The sequence below is a fragment of the Argentina silus genome (genome assembly GCF_951799395.1).
Source record: "Argentina silus genome assembly, chromosome: 2".
NCBI lineage: Eukaryota > Metazoa > Chordata > Actinopteri > Argentiniformes > Argentinidae > Argentina > Argentina silus.
In genome coordinates this window covers 684,785-706,396 of record NC_139656.1, presented here as the reverse complement: position 1 = coordinate 706,396, position 21,612 = coordinate 684,785, and the positions used below count along the sequence as shown (strand labels likewise).

General features: G+C 43.6%; 2 protein-coding genes across 2 annotated transcripts in view; one reads left to right on the top strand and one right to left on the bottom strand.

Annotated features, from left to right (window-relative positions):
* Positions 1-17,749, bottom strand: part of LOC310817699 (syntaxin-1A) — a gene marked incomplete at its 3' end in the record, with an annotated part of 31,295 nt that extends 13,546 nt beyond the window's left edge. Inside the window, exons 1-5 of the mRNA XM_083688371.1 lie at positions 17,649-17,749; positions 11,410-11,487; positions 7,873-7,972; positions 1,979-2,053; positions 211-284 (exon numbers count right to left, since the gene is read on the bottom strand). Coding sequence (XP_083544497.1) covers positions 211-284; positions 1,979-2,053; positions 7,873-7,972; positions 11,410-11,487; positions 17,649-17,678 — 357 coding nt within the window. The 5' untranslated portion in view covers positions 17,679-17,749. The remainder of the gene's footprint in view (positions 1-210; positions 285-1,978; positions 2,054-7,872; positions 7,973-11,409; positions 11,488-17,648) is intronic.
* A 1,280-nt stretch (positions 17,750-19,029) lies between these two features.
* On the top strand, positions 19,030-21,255 carry dnajc30a (DnaJ (Hsp40) homolog, subfamily C, member 30a). Its single transcript, XM_083696573.1, has one exon. The coding sequence runs from the start codon at positions 19,070-19,072 to the stop codon at positions 20,255-20,257; it is 1,188 nt and encodes a 395-aa protein (XP_083552699.1). The 5' UTR covers positions 19,030-19,069; the 3' UTR covers positions 20,258-21,255.
* Positions 21,256-21,612: the final 357 nt, after the last annotated feature.

The window sequence follows — 21,612 nt, the reverse complement described above, 5'->3', positions numbered from 1 at the left end:
TTTTGTATGTCAACACTTATTGAATAGATTTGTGTGTCTTATGTAGAGAGTTGTGTTAACTGTTTTTCAAAAAAGTGCTTAACATTAGTATTTTGTGTGAAAGCAAAGAGAAAAGTAACTGTTTTGCTATTTGGATAATGGTAAAATGACTTTCAGATCAGTCTTCCTGGTTGAACAATCATCATATAATACAGTGTAATATATACTCACCTGTGTCTTGCGTATCCTCAGGTCTGCAGATGACCTGTTTAAACCCTCCTCATGCTCAATGGACTGCTCAATACCTAGAGCCAATGAGAGAGAGAGAAACTACTCAGAATGACTGGTTTATTCACAGATACTTAAAGCCAAAGAGAGAGACAGAAACTATTCAGAATGACTGGTTTATTCACAGATACCTAGAGCCAAAGAGAGAGGGAAATCTATTCAGAATTACTGGTTTATTCAAAGAGCCAATGAGAGAAAACCTAGATGAGAAAAACTAGATAGGTACTTTATTGATCCCCGAGAGGAAATTAAGGCATTACAGCAGCTCACATCACAAACAACAACAAAATAAAGTGACAACAGAAAATAGATTAAAATAAAATAAAATAGACATCTGAAACATTATATACAGTAAGAACAGTCCAGTATGATTTAACATCCCCCAGCCTGACTCTGATCGAGCCAGCCGGAGGAGTTGTACAGTCTTATTGCGGCAGGCAGAAAAGATCTCCTATAGTGTTCCTTAGTTAACTATTTAGAATGACTGGTTTATTCAAAGAGCCAATGAGAGAGAGAAAAACTGTTCAGAATGACGGGTTTATTCAAAGAAAGAGGTGATGTGATTTGCGGCTTTACATACTACAGGGCCAACACCAACCATACTGTGCTGGCTCAGATATTTCCCTTTTTACATTGTCCTTCTCAGCCTGTTGCAACCATGTCCTGTACACCAGGAGGTGTAGGACCAGAGCCTACAGGATAATGAAGGACCCTCACCACCCGAAAAACGGACTGTTCCAGCTGCTGCGGTCAGGCAAACGCCTTCGCTGTCATGCAGCAAGAACAGAGAGGCTAAGACTGAGTTTCTTCCCCCATGCCATCAGGATCATCAACGAGGACCCCACCAGTGCTCCCCTCAAGTCACTCACACACTCACTGACATCATAACACATATGCACACACATAATTATCCATTGCAGACTCATCTTCCACTGTAATTATCTGTACTGTCAACCTGTCATTGCCATTGTATATAGCCATTCCATTGTGTACATTGCTTCACCGCTGTTTATACTGCTTATACTGTTTATAGTGTTCATACTGTTTATATTTTTTATTATTTCTATTTTATTTTATTTTATTCTATTTTAAAAGTTATTGTTGCACTACTCTGTGGCACTGTCACTTTTGCATTTCACTGTATACTTGTATGCACGTGACAAATAAAGAATCTTGAATCTTGGTCGATGGCTAACCAGGCCAGCGCAGTGCAGCTCAGCTCGGTTCGGTCTTGCAGTGTGAGTTAGAGTTTAGAGATTCTTCTTTTCAAATAGAGCTTGGCCAAGGGGGGCATGTCCCATAGCAGAGGTGTAGAACCAGAGGAGGCTGGTGGAGGTAGAAATCGGAGGACGGGCTCATTGTTATGCATGGAATGGAATGAGGAATGGTATCAAACACTTGTGTTTGATTCCATCCCATGCATGACAATCAGAATGTCCTCCAACTGTATAGAACATAAAGATATAGAACATAAAGAACATAAAGGTGTATAGAACATAAAGAACATAAAGGTATATAGAACATAAAGAACATAAAGGTGTATAGAACATAAAGAACATAAAGGTGTATAGAACATAAAGAACATAAAGGTGTATAGAACATAAAGGTGTATAGAACATAAAGGTGTTATTGACATGGAGACTGGAGAATGAGCGTGGAAGGAGATGAGAGACAACAGATGGAAATTGGAGACCAAGTCTTTGAGACATACTTTTTAACTTGGAGCGCACTTTGTTGGCCGACTTCTTGATATCTGTCATCAGCTGCTCCAGTTCTGCCTTTGTCTCTGCACAGAGACAGAGAGAGAGAGAAAGAGAAAGAGAGAGAAAGAGAGAGACTTGATCATTCACAACATATAATAAAACACATAATTCTATGTTTCACATAGATTTGTCACAACCAGATCAGCACAATTATAACCTTGTCCCCAGGCTATTGAGCACAGGCATAACAATGACTCAAACCTGGCCTTAGTGGGAGAGAATTTACTGAGTAAAGGATTTGTCATTTTTTGATTTCAGCGAAACACAGGACTGCGAGGTATGGCTCCGAATCAGAAATGTGTGGTGTGTGGGGAGGGAGGGGCGAGTGCTGTGGGAGATGACTGATGCAAAGTAAAGCCAATGGCTATGCGTCTGGAGTTTTTCTCGATCTAACGGATAAACAAACACCAAGTTTGACGCGTTGGTCCATCGGACCTTTCGAGCATTTTGGGCGGCGTCTGGGAAGTGTCTAGGAATGAGATCACCACAGTTACTGTACAACAGTAGCACAAAGACACAGTTGAGTTTCATTCTGCTTCATGTTGTCATTGTTTCATGTATGCTGCATTTGCAAAATAAATTAATACATTTATCATTTGTAGCAATCCTTTTTCAGCATTTATTGGTGCTCATGCAGCAAGGGACTACTAAGTTCTAGTATGCTTTCCTAACCCTGCAAACCCAGCAAAACCCAGTTTGGAGCGGAAAAGGTCCCCCTACTGTTACCTTTTAACTTATGCCACATACTGTGATGCTTTTAGCTAACATCCTACAGATTTCTTCCCCATAGGGAAAGCAAAGGGTGGTAATTCTGAAATGGACCAAGTAATTCAGCTCATGGAAAACCAGCAGGGATGTTCTGTTCTGTTGGTGACCTAGTTCTGGTCCTCTCCCGTCCCACCCAGCCGGCAAGTCAACTCCCAGCATCAGTCTTCCCCTCGGTGGGCTGCACAGACCACCACAGCCAGGGATATGCTAATTTCACCCTACTTCTCTTCCCCAAGGCTGACTCTCTATAGTCAAGTATGGTCTCCTTCCTTGATTTTTTTTCCTTTAATTGCATCGATCTAAAAATAGCTGGATAGATGAGCATTGAATCATTTACATTGGCTTTCACCTATCCTGTGGTTTTCAGATATGCGTGGGTGAAGAACAGGGGCTGAGGGCAGGAAGCTGGGTGGATGAAGTCAGTGGTAGGGCCAACAGTGCAAGACACAGCCACTCATCAAGGATGAATAGGAGTTTGATAGCCCTGAAAACCACCACTGAATCCCACATCGGCTCTGACTAGAGGAGCTCTGTGCTCACGTTCACTCTTTACAGTCCCCATTCCCACAGAACTAGGCTGTGTGTTCTTATTCTCTCCCAGTTGCTAAGCACTAGAAAGACATACTTAAATAAAAGGCTCCCTGTAGCTCCAAGATAGCTCTGTCTTCAGTAGGCATGTGCGTGTGCATGTGTGAGCGTGTGCATGTGTGTGTACCATACACGCAAGAGTCTTTTGATCACAGATAGGAAATAGCCTCACCAACTGTTCCCAAGAGATCCATGGAGGGTAGGGTTTGACGTCGAACAAGAGGGCCAGGTTCTGCTTTTAATTGCAATTGCACTGAAATGTATAGTAAGTGCTCGGTTTCTAACCCTGTTTCTAACCACCACTAGGTCTTTAACCATAGACAGACAATTCCTTAGCCATCCATACCAGCTAATGCGCTACCTGTACGTCTGGAAATGTATGTATCAAGCTTTTGAGATGTTCGAGAAGGGACAGGGGGACTTCTACTGACAGACACTCTTCTGACACATCAGGAGTTTGGATAGGTAGAGTTCCCAATGAAACAAAGGAATCAGAGGAAGAGCCTCGGAGGAATAACCATGCACGTCCCTCCCGTTCCGTCTATATGACACGGAAGCCAGTTGTTGAACAGACATTTAGCCGGGAGCAAATGTTATTTGACTTGGGAGACTATAGAGAGGCTGACTGAGCTAGTCATACACAATGATGCTATTACTGGGAGGTATGACAACCGCTGTCCATAGCTTTTCTCAATAATCACCCGTCTAATCACTATGCAGCAGCAGAGGCTTAAGACCCGACACTGAAACCTCATTTGTTTCTGTCGCGGCCCAGACGATGAGGGTGGGTTGAGTGTGTGTCCCCTCTATGCAGAGGGGTCTGGTTTGTCTGTCACAGACCTGAGGCAGGTGTGTATGTGTGTGTGTGTGTGTGTGTGTGTGTGTGTCACTTGGTGGCATTTAAACGGCCTGGTCCTTTTCTGACCCTCATAAATGTGGCCCAGAGGCCTGTGTTAAATAGGACTGACATTTAGAAAGATGGTATCCAGTAATACTTTGCCCAGGTGCTGGATCCAAGTGACAATAAGTTGAGAAGAAATACGCACACCGGTTGCTGCTCCAAAAATGTGTTTATTCCGGACAACATTTTGATCCCAGCTAGGTCTTTGTCAAGACGTATGACTGACGTGACGTCAGGCCACTGATTGAATCAAACTACTCTCTGAGGAGGTGAGGGGTGGAGATGGAAATCGCCTCTTGCCTCTCATATACTATCCACAGTGACGCTGCCCCACACACGCCTCATCTCTGTCTCCGTTCCTGTTCGAATGACAGATCCATCGAGGAGGTTACACTTACCTCTATTCCTTCACTTCGAGGAGGAGGGGGGGGGGGGGGGGGGTGATGCAGTTATACTGTAGGCATTTTAACAAGGCCCTCCTCTTCTCCATCTTAGACTGTGTCATCCTCAGCCTCTTAAAGGTCTATGGTACAATCTCTAAAGTCTTTCCTTGATTCCTTGCGCCCTCTCTCCTCGCCTCCTTCTCAAAACACATCGGAGGTCTGAGGGGGAGGAACCCAAGACGTTCTCCTCCGATGAAAAGGAGGCGAGGGTAGAGGACACAAGGAATTAAGGAAAGACTTTGGAGAATTGGCCAACGTTCACTCCCACACCCTCTTGCCTCCCATGTTGCTGTCCGCTGTGATAAAGGAAACTGCCCCATCGATCAGATCCTCTACTGACACAAAACAATTACTACAGAGAGGCAATAAACCAGCAACCCCCTCGGATTATCTTCCAACATGTCTTCAGAGTGGGCAGAAATCAATGATAACACGCTTCCTCTAGTTTGGGGGAGGGGGTATTATTGATCTGAGATTAAGGGTCAGGTTTCAGACAGTGTAGGATTGACTGACTTTCTCAGTACTACAAACCCCTGTAGTGTTACTGTAGTGTTAACAGTGAGAATGTGTGATGTGTCAGACTCAACAGGGTGGTTAATGGACCGATCCACTATGGTTTCAGTTTAGTCTGCTTGTTAAATAGACCTTGAGGCTTTTCACACTACAGGGGCTGACCCAAACCATACTGTGCTGGCTTGGATATTTGTGGCTCTTTTCACATTGTCCTTTCCAGCACTATTTCAGAAACTATGGTGGATGCGTAAGCAGGCCGGTACAGTTCAGCTTGGCTCAGCTCAGTTTAGCTCTGTAGTGTTAATTAGGGTTTAGAGATGCAGGTTTACTAGGTTCTGCAGGTTGGGGCTTGTGCTGTGTGTGTGTGTGTGTGTGTGTGTGTGTGTGCGCGTGTGTGTGTGTGCGTTTGTGTGTGTGTGTGTGTGCGCGCCTACCTGTGCGTGAGTGTGAGTGTGAGTGTGAGTGTGAGTGTGAGTGTGAGTGTGAAAACCCCAATACTCAGTGTACAGAGTGTTTAAGAACAGAGCAAAATGTTTCTCTTCCCATCTTTAGAACACGCTTCACTTTGATTCTCCGTAAACCCACCAGAAAACACTTCAATAAAATAAGTCAACGCATCCATAATTCGACGAAACGCCAGCCTTGTCACTGGAGATTCAACATGAGAGCTTTTCGTGCCATCTTGTCGCAGTACGTACAGTGAAGTGCATCAGTAATTACCGCCTTATTAATCTAATAAGCCTTAATGGGAGATTTTGCAGAGCGCCATGGCTTTTCCAAATGCAATCAGGGGGGGAAATTGCCCAAGGGAGTTCTATAATTAGAATTAATATTTCACTCGACATGTCAAAGGTATCTATTGAGGAATATAAATCACATGCAAAACGAAGAGGTTCTTTCTGCATTACAGTGTTAACGCCTTATCAGGCTTCTTAATGAACCTCTTAACCAACCCTGTTCTGCAAGGCCAAAAATAAATGGGAAATCACAATGCACTGGAGATTAACACCAATTAGGCAATCTTTTCACTAATTCTGACTAATTAAAGGCAAACGTTTAATAGTTTATGACTAGCTGGCCTGCAGTCTAAAAAATAAAGCTTTGGTCAAAATCGGCCATGCATAACAACATGCATTATTGAATACAAATTAGTGTAGTTACTGATTCAAACAGAATAGTGAAGGAGTAGTGAATCTGAATCACAGGAATTGGTCCTGTGAATAGATGTCTGTCTTAACTCTATAACTTCCAGTCATACTAGTACTTAAATTTGGTTGTGATCAACTATGTCTTAAAATGTATGTAAAAAGACAGTTTAAATGTACATCACAGTTATGTCTCTCAGGGGATGCTCAGGGTATCAACTGATACTGTGTAATGTGTTAAGTAGAGCCTTGTTTTGGGAACACAAAATATGGTGGATCTAAAACAACAGTAGTGCTGGGGTAAGATACAAGTTTCACAGGACTAATTTCAGAGAGAAGGTTATCTGTCTTCTCCATGCACGTGTTTTAGAAGGTCTTTTTTAGTATATAAGAAATTAATGTTCAAGTTTTCCGTCAGAGGGTCTTCGGGAGCTGTGGCTTCCAATAATCAACTATTCTGTTTCACCTGAGGTATATTGTTGCTCTCTCCTTGCATGTTCTTTCTGTTGGTTATTGATGTTGTATTTAATTCTTACTTGAACATGAATTGATTATTAAATCAATGATAATAAATGATTCATTTGATTGATCCCAATTAATGTAACACGGGTGTCTGTCTCATGTTATTTTTTTCGAGTGAAAAAGTTGATTCCTACAATAGTATTTAAACATTTTAATTCAATTGTAGTCGTGGTGTGTACACACACACACAGGACCACGCTGTGTAACGTGCTTCTTCGATAGAAGTGTGTGTAACCCTATTTCTCCATCATTGTGAAATACTGGCCCAAGTGTTCACTCATTTGCATTTTAAAGCATGGGCTCCTAACCACTCCTAATGAAGGAAAAAGAAGGCTGCACACTTCTCTCTAGGGAGCAATGTAATACAGGTAGCATAAAAATAACTTCTCCTTCTCCTCGTCCCACTTGGGGTATGTTCAGACCAACTTGAATTCAAATAATTTCAATAATGAGCAACGGTCTCATTCAATCTTCCGATTCCTCAATACTGTACAACTGAAAACTGGCCAAACCATAGTCCAGCCTTCTCTTCTCCTACCCATACCCAAGGTCTGGTCTACAGGGAGTCTGGCATGCCCTAGAGACCATGTCCTATCAGGCATCTTCAGCTGGTGAGGGTGAGAGGAGGAATATAGAGCAAGGCTAATATACGGCTGCCATTGTAGCATGTGGGCTTCACAGATAATAACTCAGATTTACGACTGCGCTGTAATGAGAGAGGGTGGTTCTGATGCGGTCTCCTCGCCACCACCTGTGTGTGTGTGTGTGTGTGTGTGTGTGTGTGTGTGTGTGTGTGTGAAGAGGGGGTGGATAGAGGTGCTACCCTTTGCAAAAGCCACCTCACAAATCATTCTGTGACCTGTAAAGGTCGCCGCCCACCCTCTCTCTCTCTCTCTCTCCCTCTCTGTTCGTCATCCTTTTATCCGAGGGAGGTAGAGAGGAGAGAAGGGAAAAGGACTTACTCTCGTCAGGGTTGGGGGCGGCCAGGATGGCGCTGTGATTCCTCTTCACCTCCTCTACCTTCTCTGACAGCTCCTCGATGAAGCCACGGATCTCCTCCACCTTGGAGAGAGAGAGGGAGGGAGGGAGAGAGAGAGAGAGTGAGAGAGAGAGAGAGATAGAGAGAGAGAGAGAGGGAGAGAGAGAGAGAGTGAGGAGGTGGGGGGGCTTGCAGTCCAAATTCAGGCAAGCTGTCGGTGTTGTCAAAGTTTATACAGTAGGTTTATTTACACACGATACACATCGCCAGTTTGGCAGCGTTAGCTGAATAGCAGTGTACATACAGAACAGACTGTAAATAAACATCATTAAGGATGCACGCAGTGGGAAATAATTATTCCAGTGAGGTTCCTTTTCCCAAAAGAGCATTAGTGTGTCTAATGATAGATTTGGCTTTCAGCCCTCTCCAACAGCTCATGAGAATACAAATATTTGTGCATTCACAAATGGGCTTGTCGTTCACCTGCACACACACCTTGTAACAGCAACACACACACACACACCTTGTAACAGCAACAGACCAGGTAAAGAAGGAGAAACATGTACAGAGCCCATTCAAATCGTTGAGGCTAGAATCCATATGATCTCCTCATGGAAATTAAACAGTGAATTGATTACATTTAAGTGGTTACAAATCTGTTATAACTGTCACTGTAAGTTCACACTGCCACTTGAAGGTGTTCCTTCCGGATGACACCATCTGGGTGTTAGCCAATCCAGCAGCTAGCTAACGTGACATCGTCTGCCCTAATTGGTCCGTCACCGAGGTCGGTGCGGATATTATGCATAAAATAGAGCTGGTTCCTATTCTGGTCGTCGTCCAATGGTGAAATCGCTTATGTCTGCAGATGTCGCAGACTCGCATTGAAAATGACTAATTTCCGGTAGCTTTGTCGCTCTTTGTAGCTAGTGATGTTAACTTAGTCAACAAAATAGGCTCTCTAAAGGTAGTGTAACATATCTAAATGTAGACTGACACTTCTTTGTCGATGCACTTCACATAGCAACCCAAATATATCATATTCATATCAAAATTGTATTTGTATTTAACGAGGCCCATTCCATTTCATGTATTGGGGCCTGTTCCATTCCAACCGCTAGACCCTTCCATCACTCCTATTAGAGCCCACTTCATTAGTTTACAATGATGCTGGCATAGTGGAGGGCCTATAGAGAGCTGGTCTAAATATCACTCCGAAAGGAAGGAGAGAGATGTAGGTTATATCAGCATGTGTAATTCCACCACAGACATGTCTGGTTGATGCAGTTCGGAGGGATTCTCACAGGGGTTGGGTGGTGCTCGACAGCCCAGCAGGGACTCGTTTTAATGTCTGCTAGAGAGAGAGACGCTGCATGTGGAGAGACGGATGGGAACAGCGCTCTTCAGCTGAGGGGAGGAATGCGCCAGAAAGGCTTCAATGAGTCATAGAGCGAAAGAGGAGATAACAGAGAGGGGGCTTAAGTCATTATCCCATTATAGCCTCTTTGGAATAACTGTAGGAGTATGTGTAAGTCAGTGGAGGCTGGTGACTTGAAAAACTGAGGAGGATTGAAGACTTGACAGATAGGCTTGGACCACCGTGTTGTTTCTAACATTGTTGAAGACAAATTATTTTAACATAAAACGTTTATAAAAAGACATTTATCCTAAAATATCATGGGGAATGGTCAGTTCATCTAGGGGATAGCTGAGAAGTGTGCAGGATAGGCTCATCATGGATGGATGGTGAAGAGCTCAACTCTTCCGCTCAGGGCAGGACAGGATTTTACTGTGAAGACAAACACCACATATGTGATTGTGTATCTAATTGACTACATACAGTAATGAGAGGATTTGACAGGTGCTTGGAGAGGAAACATTAATGCCCCAGGGGATGAGAGGACACATGGGACTTGGCTTCAGTTTATGTCAGGACAGAGTTGACATTGGTATTTGGAATGGAGAGTGGTCATCACCTCAGGATATTAAACGAAGCTAGCAAGATAAATAGTTAGCTGCTTGGTTAGCTGACTGGTTATTATAATAATTGATATGAAAATCTGACTTAAAAAGTTATATTTGTACTCTCTATAAATCTCTCTCTCTCCAGGATGTTGCACCAGAAAGAACTACACAGACAGCCAGTGAAGTCAGTGAACTAGCTAGCCACTAACACACAGGGGTGTGTGGGGGGGTATTGGTTGCTGGGGAAAGGTGAGGGGTTGAATGAGCCAATAGGAGACTGGGGATGATAAATAAATCAATTCATCAGGTTATCAGTGTATGCCATGCTAATACACACATGGATAGCCTGTCTCAGCTATCCTGAGATGCTCGCATGTGTTTGATGAGTCTGCTGTGTATCTATAGTACAGTAGACACCACACGTGTTCTTTGATTTTTTTTAAAACGGCACTCACGGAAGAGGTGTCTGAAGTAATGACGGCAGGGCTCAAAGAGTCTGTAATTGGGAGTCTTGCCTCCAGTGAGATCAGATGTGTTGACTTCAGAGCTCAAAGGGGTTTGCATGAAGGCACCAGGCAACCTTGCTTGGCAGTTAACAAGGGGCTTGGAGCCTGTTCTGCTAGGCAGCTGCTGTGTTGATGTCAGTTGTGTTGGAAACTGGGTCACGTTAAATTACACAGCATTCTCCCCCCCGGGTCATCACCATTCACCATCACTTTCAGGTGGGGCTGAACCTTCCATGGCCTTGTTCTCTCTGCAGAAATCAACGCTAGTGCTAATAGATATCTATGTGAATGTTTCAGCTTGCGAATCCCATTATCGTATAATGAGGTACAGTAAAAAAATGAAAACCAAAGATAATAACCTAACGTTAATCGAAACTGTGCACAAGTGAATGATGCAAACGGTGCCTGAAGAACGCAATCCAAACTTTGCTGTGACATTTATTCTGCAACCCTAGACAATGGCTTCTTTGTTTTCAATTTGATGTAAATTAAGATGCGCTGGGACCATATAGCTGAATGACGAGCTCAGCAGAGATATGAAAAAGCACTTTGAGGAAACAATGTTTTGAATAATTCATACGCATCAGAATCTCTGATTTAGGTGCCCCTGTGTGCACAGAGAATTTCGAAGCATAAGTAAGACGCGCAAGCACGTACGCATGCACGCACACACATTCAAACGCACACATACTCTAGTGGCACTGTCCGTTGACTGGCTGGTGCTGAAAGTACTAGTGGTAAACATGGAAGTAAGGCTGTAAAACCCAGTGATTGCACTTGGCATCCCCATCATCCAAACATCTCCTGTCATGGTAGAACTGACTAACGGACACGTCAAGACAAGGGCTCCCTCCATGACCTCTGACCTCTCTCTGTCCAATATACTGTCAGTCCTGTTCAGGCTCCATAGGTCTAAAGCAGAGTGCTATAGCTTATACAGAAGCCATGTGAGGATGCTCACACAGACAGATGAAGATCTAAAGACAGATTTGGGAAAAGGGAGAGAAATGGGGTTATCATACCTGCACAAAGAAATGGGGTTATCATACCTGCACAAAGAATTTGTCCATGAAGCGGTCTTTGTCCATGGTAACTGCCACATCATCCTCTTCCTCAGTCTCCTTCTCCTGAAAGCACAAAGACGACACAGGGAAACATGAAAAGAGCAGCGTAAACATCCCACATCACAAACCCAGTCTTCCACAAATCAAAATATACAGTCAAAAAACTGTGGTAAAGCAAATCTGTGGTACAAGGAATATGAATCTGAGATGCTACCAAAGTATCAGGTTGCGCTCAAAAAGGCCCAATCTCAAATGACTGCATGCTAGGATGGCACTGATTACTGAAATAGATTTGTGTGGTTATGGAACCATCCAAAACATAAGTACAGAACCTATAAAATATTAACGGAATCCATTTGTGACTTACACATGAAACATGCCTATACACCAACACTATCAACCCAGCCTGCTAATCATCAACGTCAAACAAAGAGAAAAATATCCTCACAGGCCTCACGCCTACGAGACAGAATTCCATTGATCCTCAAACAGAGAGAGAGAAAGAGAAAGAGAGAGAGAAAGAAAGAAGTCAGAGATGGCTTTCTCCCACAGCAGAAGGCACCGTGGGGATTCGTTAAGTCATGAAGGGGTATCATTACCAGTGAAGGGTTTGGCAGCTGGGGGGGGGGGGCGGATATGAGTTCCTAAAAGGCATGAATGTTTCATTTCTCTCCCAGAGGGGGGGTGGGGGGTGTAGGTGGGCAGGGGCCTTAGGGAGGTTCAAGATGAGGGCAGTAGCAGGGCCAAACTTCAAAGGTCCCCTATACTCTGTCCATCTGTAATATCTAACCAAGTTGGAATTGGTGGAGCTATGAATATTGTGACCTCGGTATCTCAGTGGAACAATGACAGATGACCGTTCCAACAGCACTGAGGGATAACGGGGGCCAATTACTGGCCAGTGTTCCCATTCTGTCTTCAAGGTTCCAGTGTGTTCACAGCACCATGGAGTTCAACATCCACCTACATTGTGAGACGTGTAGAAACATCTGGCACACATCTGGACATTGGAAGCACACAGACCAATGACCATGATAACATACATACTGTAGGCGGGACATGCTACCTGGTGACAATGGAGCTGTTGCTGTCTGAACAGTTTGAATTAGGCCATACATCATTCTACCAACATACATACACACACATATTTATATATAAATATATATACACACACACACACACACACACACACACACACACACACACACACACAGTGCCCTGCGTAGGTAATGGGACAATGTGAAGCATTTTTTATTCTTTTGTCTCTACACTCCAAATGTTTGGATTTGAAATCAAAGAATTACTGCGAGTTTAAAGTAGAGATTTCCAGTTTTCATTTGATGGTATTTGTGTACATATTGATTTCACTGTACAGAAATTACAACACTTTCTATGCATAGTCCCCCTACCCAAAAGTACCCAAAGGTAATGGGACAATTGGCTTGACAGGTGTTTCTGGTAAGTCAGGTGTGTTCCATCACATCATTTGTGCATGCATAAGAGAGCTGTTAATGTGTAGTATTGATTCTTGCCTTTGCGTTTGCTTTTGGAGTCTGCTATTGTTGTCTGTCAACATGAGGACCAAAGAGACATCAATGAAAGTCAAGGAAGCCTTTATTAGGCTAACCCTAACCCTAACCCAAACAAAACTAGCAGAAACGTAGCAAAAACCTTAGACTTATCAAAATCAACAGTATGGAACATCATTAAAAAGAAAAAGAAGCACTGGTGACATCAGCAATCGCAAACGGGCTGGTAGGCCAAGAAAGACTTCTACAGTGGATGACCGAAGAATGCTCACCATAATTAAGATAAACCCCAAAACAACTGTCCCACAGATCAGGAAAACTCTCCGGGAGGTAGGCGTCAATGTGTCAGAGACTACCACTTGCAGAATACGTCCCCAGCTGAACAACAGACACTTCACTGCAAGGTACAAACCAGTAGTTATCCTCAAAAAGGATGGTCAGGTTACAGTTTGTTAAAAAGTACCTAAAAAGCCTGAAGAGTTCTGGAAAAAGGTCTTGGGGAGAAATGAGATGAATATTATCATGTACCAGAGTGATTGCAAGAGGAAAGTTTGAAGAGAAAAAAGGATCTGCCTAAGATTTACAGCATACCACCTCATCTGTGAAACATGGTGCAGGGGGTGTTAGGTTTGGGCATGTATAGTTGCCATTAGAACTTTCTACCTTGTCTTAATTGATGATGTTACTGCTGACAGCAGCAGCAGGATGTATTCTGAAGATTACAGAAACATCTTGTCTGCTCGAGTACAAGCAAATTCCTTCAGATTCATTGGATGGTGCTTCGTCAAGCAACTAGGGAGTTTTTCAGGGCCAAAAAGTGGAGAGTTCTTGACTGGCCAAGTCAATCTTCAGATTTAAATCCAACTGAACATGCATTTCATTTCCTGATGATAAGATTTTTTGGCAAAAATACCTGAAACAAACAACAACTGAATAGTACAGGCCTGGCAGAGCATTACCAAAGAATATACCCAGCGTCTGGTGGGGTCAATGAGTCGCAGACTTCCAAATACTAAATATGAGTGCTTAATTTGGACATTTGATAAATCTGTCCCATCACTTTGGGGTACCATGAAATAGGGAGACTATGCAAATGCTTCACCTGCGTAAGTAATGGGACACTGTACAGGGCACTGTATACTGATCCATCACACATTTCCCCCTACATTTGGGGGTATCTGGATATTGGATAGCAACAGCAAGTAGCAGAATAAAGTTAGCTGGTGAGAAGCCCACCTCACAGCTGGCCTCACGTGCAGACATCGCGGCTCTGCTGTAATAGTATCAAGACCTGCGGCTAGAGAGCAAGCAGGAGATCAGAGGAAGAAAGATGCAATTATATCATCCCTTAGACATCCAGCTACTGTAATAGGAGCAAAATGCAATTTGGACAGGAAGGCTTTCAGGTGCCATAGTAAATCCTGCAGATCGGAAAGCAAATGTATATATTACACTAGTTAACATTTGCTAAAACATATGACTCTGGCATTATGAACTGAATAAATCTTACTCCCCCAAAATAATTTAGCACCATTTCTTTCTTAGCTTTCTATTATTAACCCATTAAACTGAATCAGAGATCTTTGTATCATGAAAAAACAAACTGCTCTCACGACACTCACCCAACAGAGGGGCATCTTTTGGTAAGAGGGTGGACGGGCGATGATGATGAACCTAATTGTCTCTGTGAAGAGGTGGGGGAGAATGATCACTGTCTTGTCTCATCCTGCTCCTACACATGGCTGTGGGAGGGAACAGGAAGGGAGACAACAGATCCTGCCTGAATGCTGCTACACCACTCTCATTATAGCTGTCAGCCCACACTGACACCGCATTATCTCCATCACATGAGTCCCACACACACATGAACCCCCACGCCACAAACACAACACACACACACACACCTGCAAACCCCCACACCACACACACACACCACACACACCACACACACCACACCACACACACACACACTCCAGCCCTCCTCGCTGGCTTGGTAAAACATGCCTCCTCACGACAGCCGTTCTGCCGACTCACTATTTAAGTCCAGCTCCATCTGCAGCAACACCAACACACTCATCTACAGCTCAGAGGGGGCTGGCGCTGCTGCCACTGCCAACTGTGAAATGGCAGGTGATCAAATGGAACTGATGATAATGTGATTGAAAATGACATCTAGCTCACACATAAGATGAGAAGGGACATGTAGCAGTGTCAAGAAACACGTGTGAGTGAGGCCAAACCAACCAGCTCCTCTGAGGACGAGGCTCCGCAAGCAGGAGGGGTGCAGCTCCTCTGAGGACTAGGCACGGAGGAGTTTCACTCGCACTAACCACTCTTGTTCTTCCGTCAAAAGTCACCAGAATTGCTTATTGAACAGGTGATGGACAACATTTTCACTGGGTACATAAAGGGGGGCAGATATTCTTTCACTGTCATAATCATGTCAAATAGCCAAAATGTGTGGTGCTGCGCATTGACTGGCTCCTGCTAGATTGTAGTGCAGATTTGGATGAATTCGGATTGATATACTGACAAATATACTCACCGGCCACTTTTTAGGTACACCTTGCTAGTACCGGGTTGGACCCCCTTTTGCCTTCAGAACTGCCTTAATTCTTTGTGGCATAGATTCAACAAGGTGCAGGAAACATTCCTCAGAGATTTTGGTCCATATTGACATGATAGCATCACGCAGTTGCTGCAGATTTGTTGGGTGCAAATCCATGATGCGAATCTCCCGTTCCACCACATCCCAAAGGTGCTCTATTGGATTGAGATCTGGTGACTGTGGAGGCCATTGGAGTACAGTGAACTCATTGTCATGTTCAAGAAACCAGTTTGAGATGATGTGAGCTTTGTGACATGGCGCGTTATCCTGCTGGAAGTAGCCATCAGAAGATGGGTACACTGTGGTCATAAAGGGATGGACATGGTCAGCAACAATACTCAGGTAGGCTGTCGCGTTTAAACGATGCTCAATTGATACTGAGGGACCCAAAGTGTGCCAAGAAAATTACCATTACACCACCACCACCAGCCTGAACCGTTGATACAAGGCAGGATGGATCCATGCTTTCATGTTGCTTACGCCAAATTCTGACCCTACCATCTGATTGTCGCAGCAGAAATCGAGACTCATCAGATCAGGCAACGTTTTTCCAATCTTCTATTGTCAAATTTTGGTGAGCCCGTGCGAATTGTAGCCTCAGTTTCCTGTTCTTAGCTGACAGGAGTGGCACCCAGTGTGGTCTTCTGCTGCTGTAGCCCATCTGCTTCAAGGTTCGACGTGTTGTGCGTTCAGATATGGTCTTCTGCATACCTTGGTTGGAACGAGTGGTTATTTGAGTTACTGTTGCCTTTCTATCATCTCGAACCAGTCTGGCCATTCTCCTCTGACCTCTGGCATCAACAAGGCATTTTCGCCCAGAGAACTGCCGCTCACTGGATATTTTCTCTTTTTTTCGCACCAACAACCATGCCATGTTCAAAGTCACTTGGATCACCTTTCTTCCCCATTCTGATGCTCGGTTTGAACTTCAGCAGGTCGTCTTGAACATGTCTACATGCCTAAATGCATTGATGCCATGTGATTGGCTGATTAGATATTTGCGTTAAAGAGCAGTTGAACAGGTGTACCTAATAAAGTGGCCGGTGAGTGTATATGCAACGCTCTCATGATCAGAGCTGTTTATCGGGTACGAACGGGTGCACTCGGGGGAATCAGCTGTAGGTCTAGTGTCATTTACCTGAGACCCGATCATTTAATGTTTTTCACTCTCACTAGCTACTACGTTATTCTCCTATCAAAGTCACCTGAATTGCGTGTTTAACAGGTAATATGCAACATTTTCTCTGGGTAGAAAGAGGGGGCAGCCCCCTTTACAACATTTTAGGCAGCACCCCCTCGGGAAATATACTTCAGTCAAGTTTATTAGCGCTTTTTACATAGACAAAAGTGCTTCACAACAAAATAATACTAAACAATAAATACAATACAAACAATATGATCATAGACCCCCATGGAAGATGGAAGGCTTCACTGAGACTCCAGATCACATAACTAGCGAACACATCTGTGTATTATGATAAGATATTACTGTAACACCTGGAGAGGCGGAGTATGGCTTCATTCAAAGCTCAGTATACACCAACACAACAGTGATACGGCTATTCAGATGTTTCACGTAGCCCAATCAGGCTAAGCGACAAGCGATCATTCACATACGTTATATCTGTCAGAACAGGCAGCAAAATAAAAAGCTGCGGAATCATTTTAACTAAAAGTTGACCAAATTCATCTACACGTATCGAGGCTTAGGCTACTCAAACTTGTAGTCTGTTTGTGTACTGGTGATGGCTGAAAAGGTGAATCAAATCAAGGCAAGTGGCACCTAACAGGTGCCAATATTTGGTCACCCGTTGCGCTTCCATATGGACCAATCCTTTCATGTGGAACAAGTTGTACTTCGATAAATGTCTAATGATATAGCCCTACATATCATCATAACATATTGATACAGCCTGTAAGACTCAAATCTCTCACATCCGAGGGCACTCCATTCTCGATTGACTAGACAACTGCTCTGCCTCCCAAAAGGCGCACCTACAGCTCCAAATCTCTGACTAGACCTTCTCCAACCACCGTTTGCTCGAGGTGTCTTCTGGTCAATTCTAATAAAAAAAGACATCACTCACCGTCCTAAGTTCGTGTGTGCGGTCCTTCATCGTGAATACACCACTTTTTCACCAGTTGCCACAACGCCTTCTCCTTAGGCTACAGGTAGATGCTCCTGATCTCCGGACTCTCAAGTCAGGGTGTTCGTTGTATTTTCCGAGTAGAGGCGCGGGTGCGCGCGATGGGTGTAGATCAACCGAAAGCGCGCTCACGAGATGCAAAAAGATGCCGTGATTCTCCCTTGTTTGACATTTGAGTTGTCATGTTGAAAATATGATTCGTTTCGTATTCGTATAATTTTCCTATTGAACACAGTCGTTAAACTCACAAACATAGAAAGAATCAGATCAAATGACGGGAAAAATGTATCAAAATATAAAAGGTCCACAATCTTATTGGGCTAGATGAGTCAAATCAACTAAAAAGGTACATTTAGAGCGATACTTTGTTGGAGCATGGCTTCGTAAAAAATAACAAATAAATGTTCAACTTATTTTATAATAGAATGAGCAAATAGGCGCACCACGGTGCCGCCCTTTGATTCGCCTGAAGTAACGCGTCCAATTCATTCTGTTGACCGACAGCGACCTCTGCTGGTGATAAGTAGGCCTAGAGACTTTTGACCTGAGTCTCCTGGCAGAGATTCAAGATTCAAGATTCTTTATTTGTCACGTGCATACAAATATACAGTGAAATGCAAAAGTGACAGTGCCACAGAGTAGTGCAACAATAAGTTTTAAAATAAAATAGAAATAATAAAAAAATTATAAACAGTATGAACAGTATAAACCGTATAAACAGCATAAGCAGTATAAACAGCGGTGACAGAATAAGCTTAATTATGAAATCAATTATTAGGCGTTACAATCGTCCGTTGCTCTGTAAAATGGTGAAATTGACCTCTTGGGTTTTCACGATAGCAGTGAAAGGCACTGCCCGTTTGCAGAACCTGGACAGTGCGGTCCAAATCCTCTTTGATTAGGCCTATCATATTTTTATTTTCTGCAAAATGTCACACACACACACACACACACACACACACACACACACAATCAGGGGTAGGAATTACACTGTTCTTGTTTAATTTTTTTTTATTATTAGATATTTCATTAGCCATTTTCTCTTTTCATTTTCACAGCTGTTCTTCTTCTCAAAGAAAACTTTACGCAAAATTCTCCCATAAATCAATGAACATACATTTGAAAATAGAATAATAAAATAAAAAGTTATTTCAATTCGGTGGGCTTTCAAAAATGGTAAAATACTGTAACTAAAATAGTTTATTCTGAGTGAAGAATATGCATCATTACTGTGATGTAACTCACTGGTATATCTAAAAAAGATATTCTCGCATGTGATTGGTCACTTCAGCAACACTCTCCAAGAAACAGCGATTTTATTGGTCCGTTGATGTATATAGCCGGAAGACCTCTCTGCAAAAATGGCGGAGGTCAGACTGAGAATTGGTCAAGGAGCTTACAGAATTTTGAAAACGACATATAATCAGTCGCCAATAAGTATCGAGAGCAAACAAGGTAAAAGCGCGATTCAGGCTGTTGTTCTACAAACGGAAAGCCGATCGAATGAAGCTCAACATGTCCACGAAACAGCCTGGTGGGGGCACAACTCGACACCGTCGCAGGCGCCCGGAATTCTTCAAGAGGGTTTGGGAATTCAAACCTCAAGGTCCTGCAGCAAGTTGGCGGACAGTGTTAATGAACTCGCAATACAGTGTCGTGAAGATGAAATAAAGATTGGCCTCACATGCAAGAATACCTTATCAAACCGTGGTGATACAACGCTGTGTGATGGACGCGGTATGAGGTGGTTTTACGTGGGGGCACCACACCTGGCCGACGCCCGAGTCCACGTTATAGCTGGTGCCTCCAGCTGGAGAAGAACCGGTGTCATGCCTACCACCGGTACGACATATGACTGGCTTCGAAGACGCGAGCAGAGAAGGACACTCTGCACGGTGAGGTTTGCCAACAGACAGCCGAGCTTGATGGGTCGTTTGCGGCAGAGTCATAAGCACTTGTCGTCCACAAGGGCCTACGGTGGCAATAGCAACACACATGAGCCCCTGTACAAAAGCAAAACAGGATATTATGATATTCTTGAGGTGTCTCCTAGTGCCACGCACGCCCAGATAAAGACCGCGTACTACAAGCAGTCGTTCGTCTATCACCCCGACAAGAACGCGGGGACCGAGGAGGCTACGAGCCGCTTCTCAGACATCAGCGAGGCATACAACGTGCTGGGAAACAAGGCGCTGAGGAAGAAATACGACCGAGGCATTCTGAGTCATGGAGACCTGACGGGAGCCAGTCGACCGTCGGCTAAGGAGGCTGCTAGTAGCTCGACCGCTCAGCCAACGAGGGCCCGACACTCCCCCATGGCGGGCATGGACAGCAAGAACGTCTTCGACTTCGACCAATTCATCAAGTCCCACTACGGTGGGCAGCTCCAGAGGGAGATGGAGCTGCGGACCAGGAAAGAGGAGATGCTGAGGAAGAAAGAGGCGGGAATCAAAGACAAGGAGCTGGGGAGGATGAAGGAGGCGATGGTGGGGCTGCTGGTGGCCATGACAGTGGTCATTCTGTTAAGTTTGAGAGGGGCAGGGGATTAATCTGGATGGCACAATGACACTGCACAGACATGAGGATATTGATTATGCACATGGGGAAAGTTTGAATGGATGATTGTCTTGTATGGTCCCTTTTTTTGCTGTGTTTATGAAAGCTGCTTTACCGAAGACGTTAGAGGTGAAGGGTTAATGATAACGGGTGCTGATCATAAATCTATGGTGCTGACTCACAAGTGATGCATTAGGTTGAGCTTACCACAACATTGTTATTATATGTAATTTCGCAGACACTTTTATCCAAAGAGACTTACAGGACAGTGACACCCATTTCTTAGGTCCCAGTGGGTATCGAACCCACAACCTTATCGTTGCTAGCACCATGCTCTGCCCTACAGTACTAATGACTTGTTTATAGTTCAACAGAAAAGTGGACTTTATACTGTTAAAATGCAAATGGTCAGGAGATTAGATGGGTGTAGCAGTGAAGCTAACATACAGATTAAAGTTGCAGACCTTTACTTGTCCAGTCCTTGCTTTTTCAGATGTCATCCTTCCATAGCAATACCTCAGCATGAAACCTATGAAGTAGTATTGTTAACACACTCCGTGCCACAGGTATGAGGTGGATTGAATTCTGCAAGAATTACAGAGAACTACACCAATTTACATACCCCAACTTCCATGTGGCTTTTGATCTCACCAAGGGTCTAAATCCTTGTTTGACATTGTTTAATGTTTTGGAGTTAGGGTCAGTCTTTGGCACAACAAAAACACAGCAATTTGAAGTAGTTGGGTTGCTTCTGCTTTACTTTTAATAGGAGCATGTCCATTGGTTGGGTATTCTGGACAAGACTCCTGCAGTAGACTTGATAGAACAGTTGATAACTCTGTATGAGGGAGAGAGAACATTGTGTACAGTTGGAGTTGAGAAACGTGCCTTTATGATATTGAATAGAAGAACATAAGGCTGTCAGGTCCTGCCTCAAAATGTTTCATGTATTTAAGAGAAATAAAGTATTTATGAGGAGTGCTTGTAGCACTTCATGAAATTAATGATATTTTGCTCTTTATTTTGCATGCATCAGCATTGACACAACTAATCGTTAAGTTTACCACCAGTGTCTGAATTACACTGTGACTTCTGGGGGGGGGGGGTCACCTATCTTTTTTCCAATTACATAAGTATTTACATCGCAGCTGTTTTGACAAACGTATCATAAATATGCAATTCTAGCGTCATATTGCACCAATAAAAGGATGCATAACGCAGGCTTCAGTGATTTAACTGAAGTCTGACAGTTGTATAATTCACATCTTTATAATATATTGTATTATATTTTATACAATTAACTTTAAATGCATTAACTTTTCCCTGCAGCCAGAGAAATTGTCACACA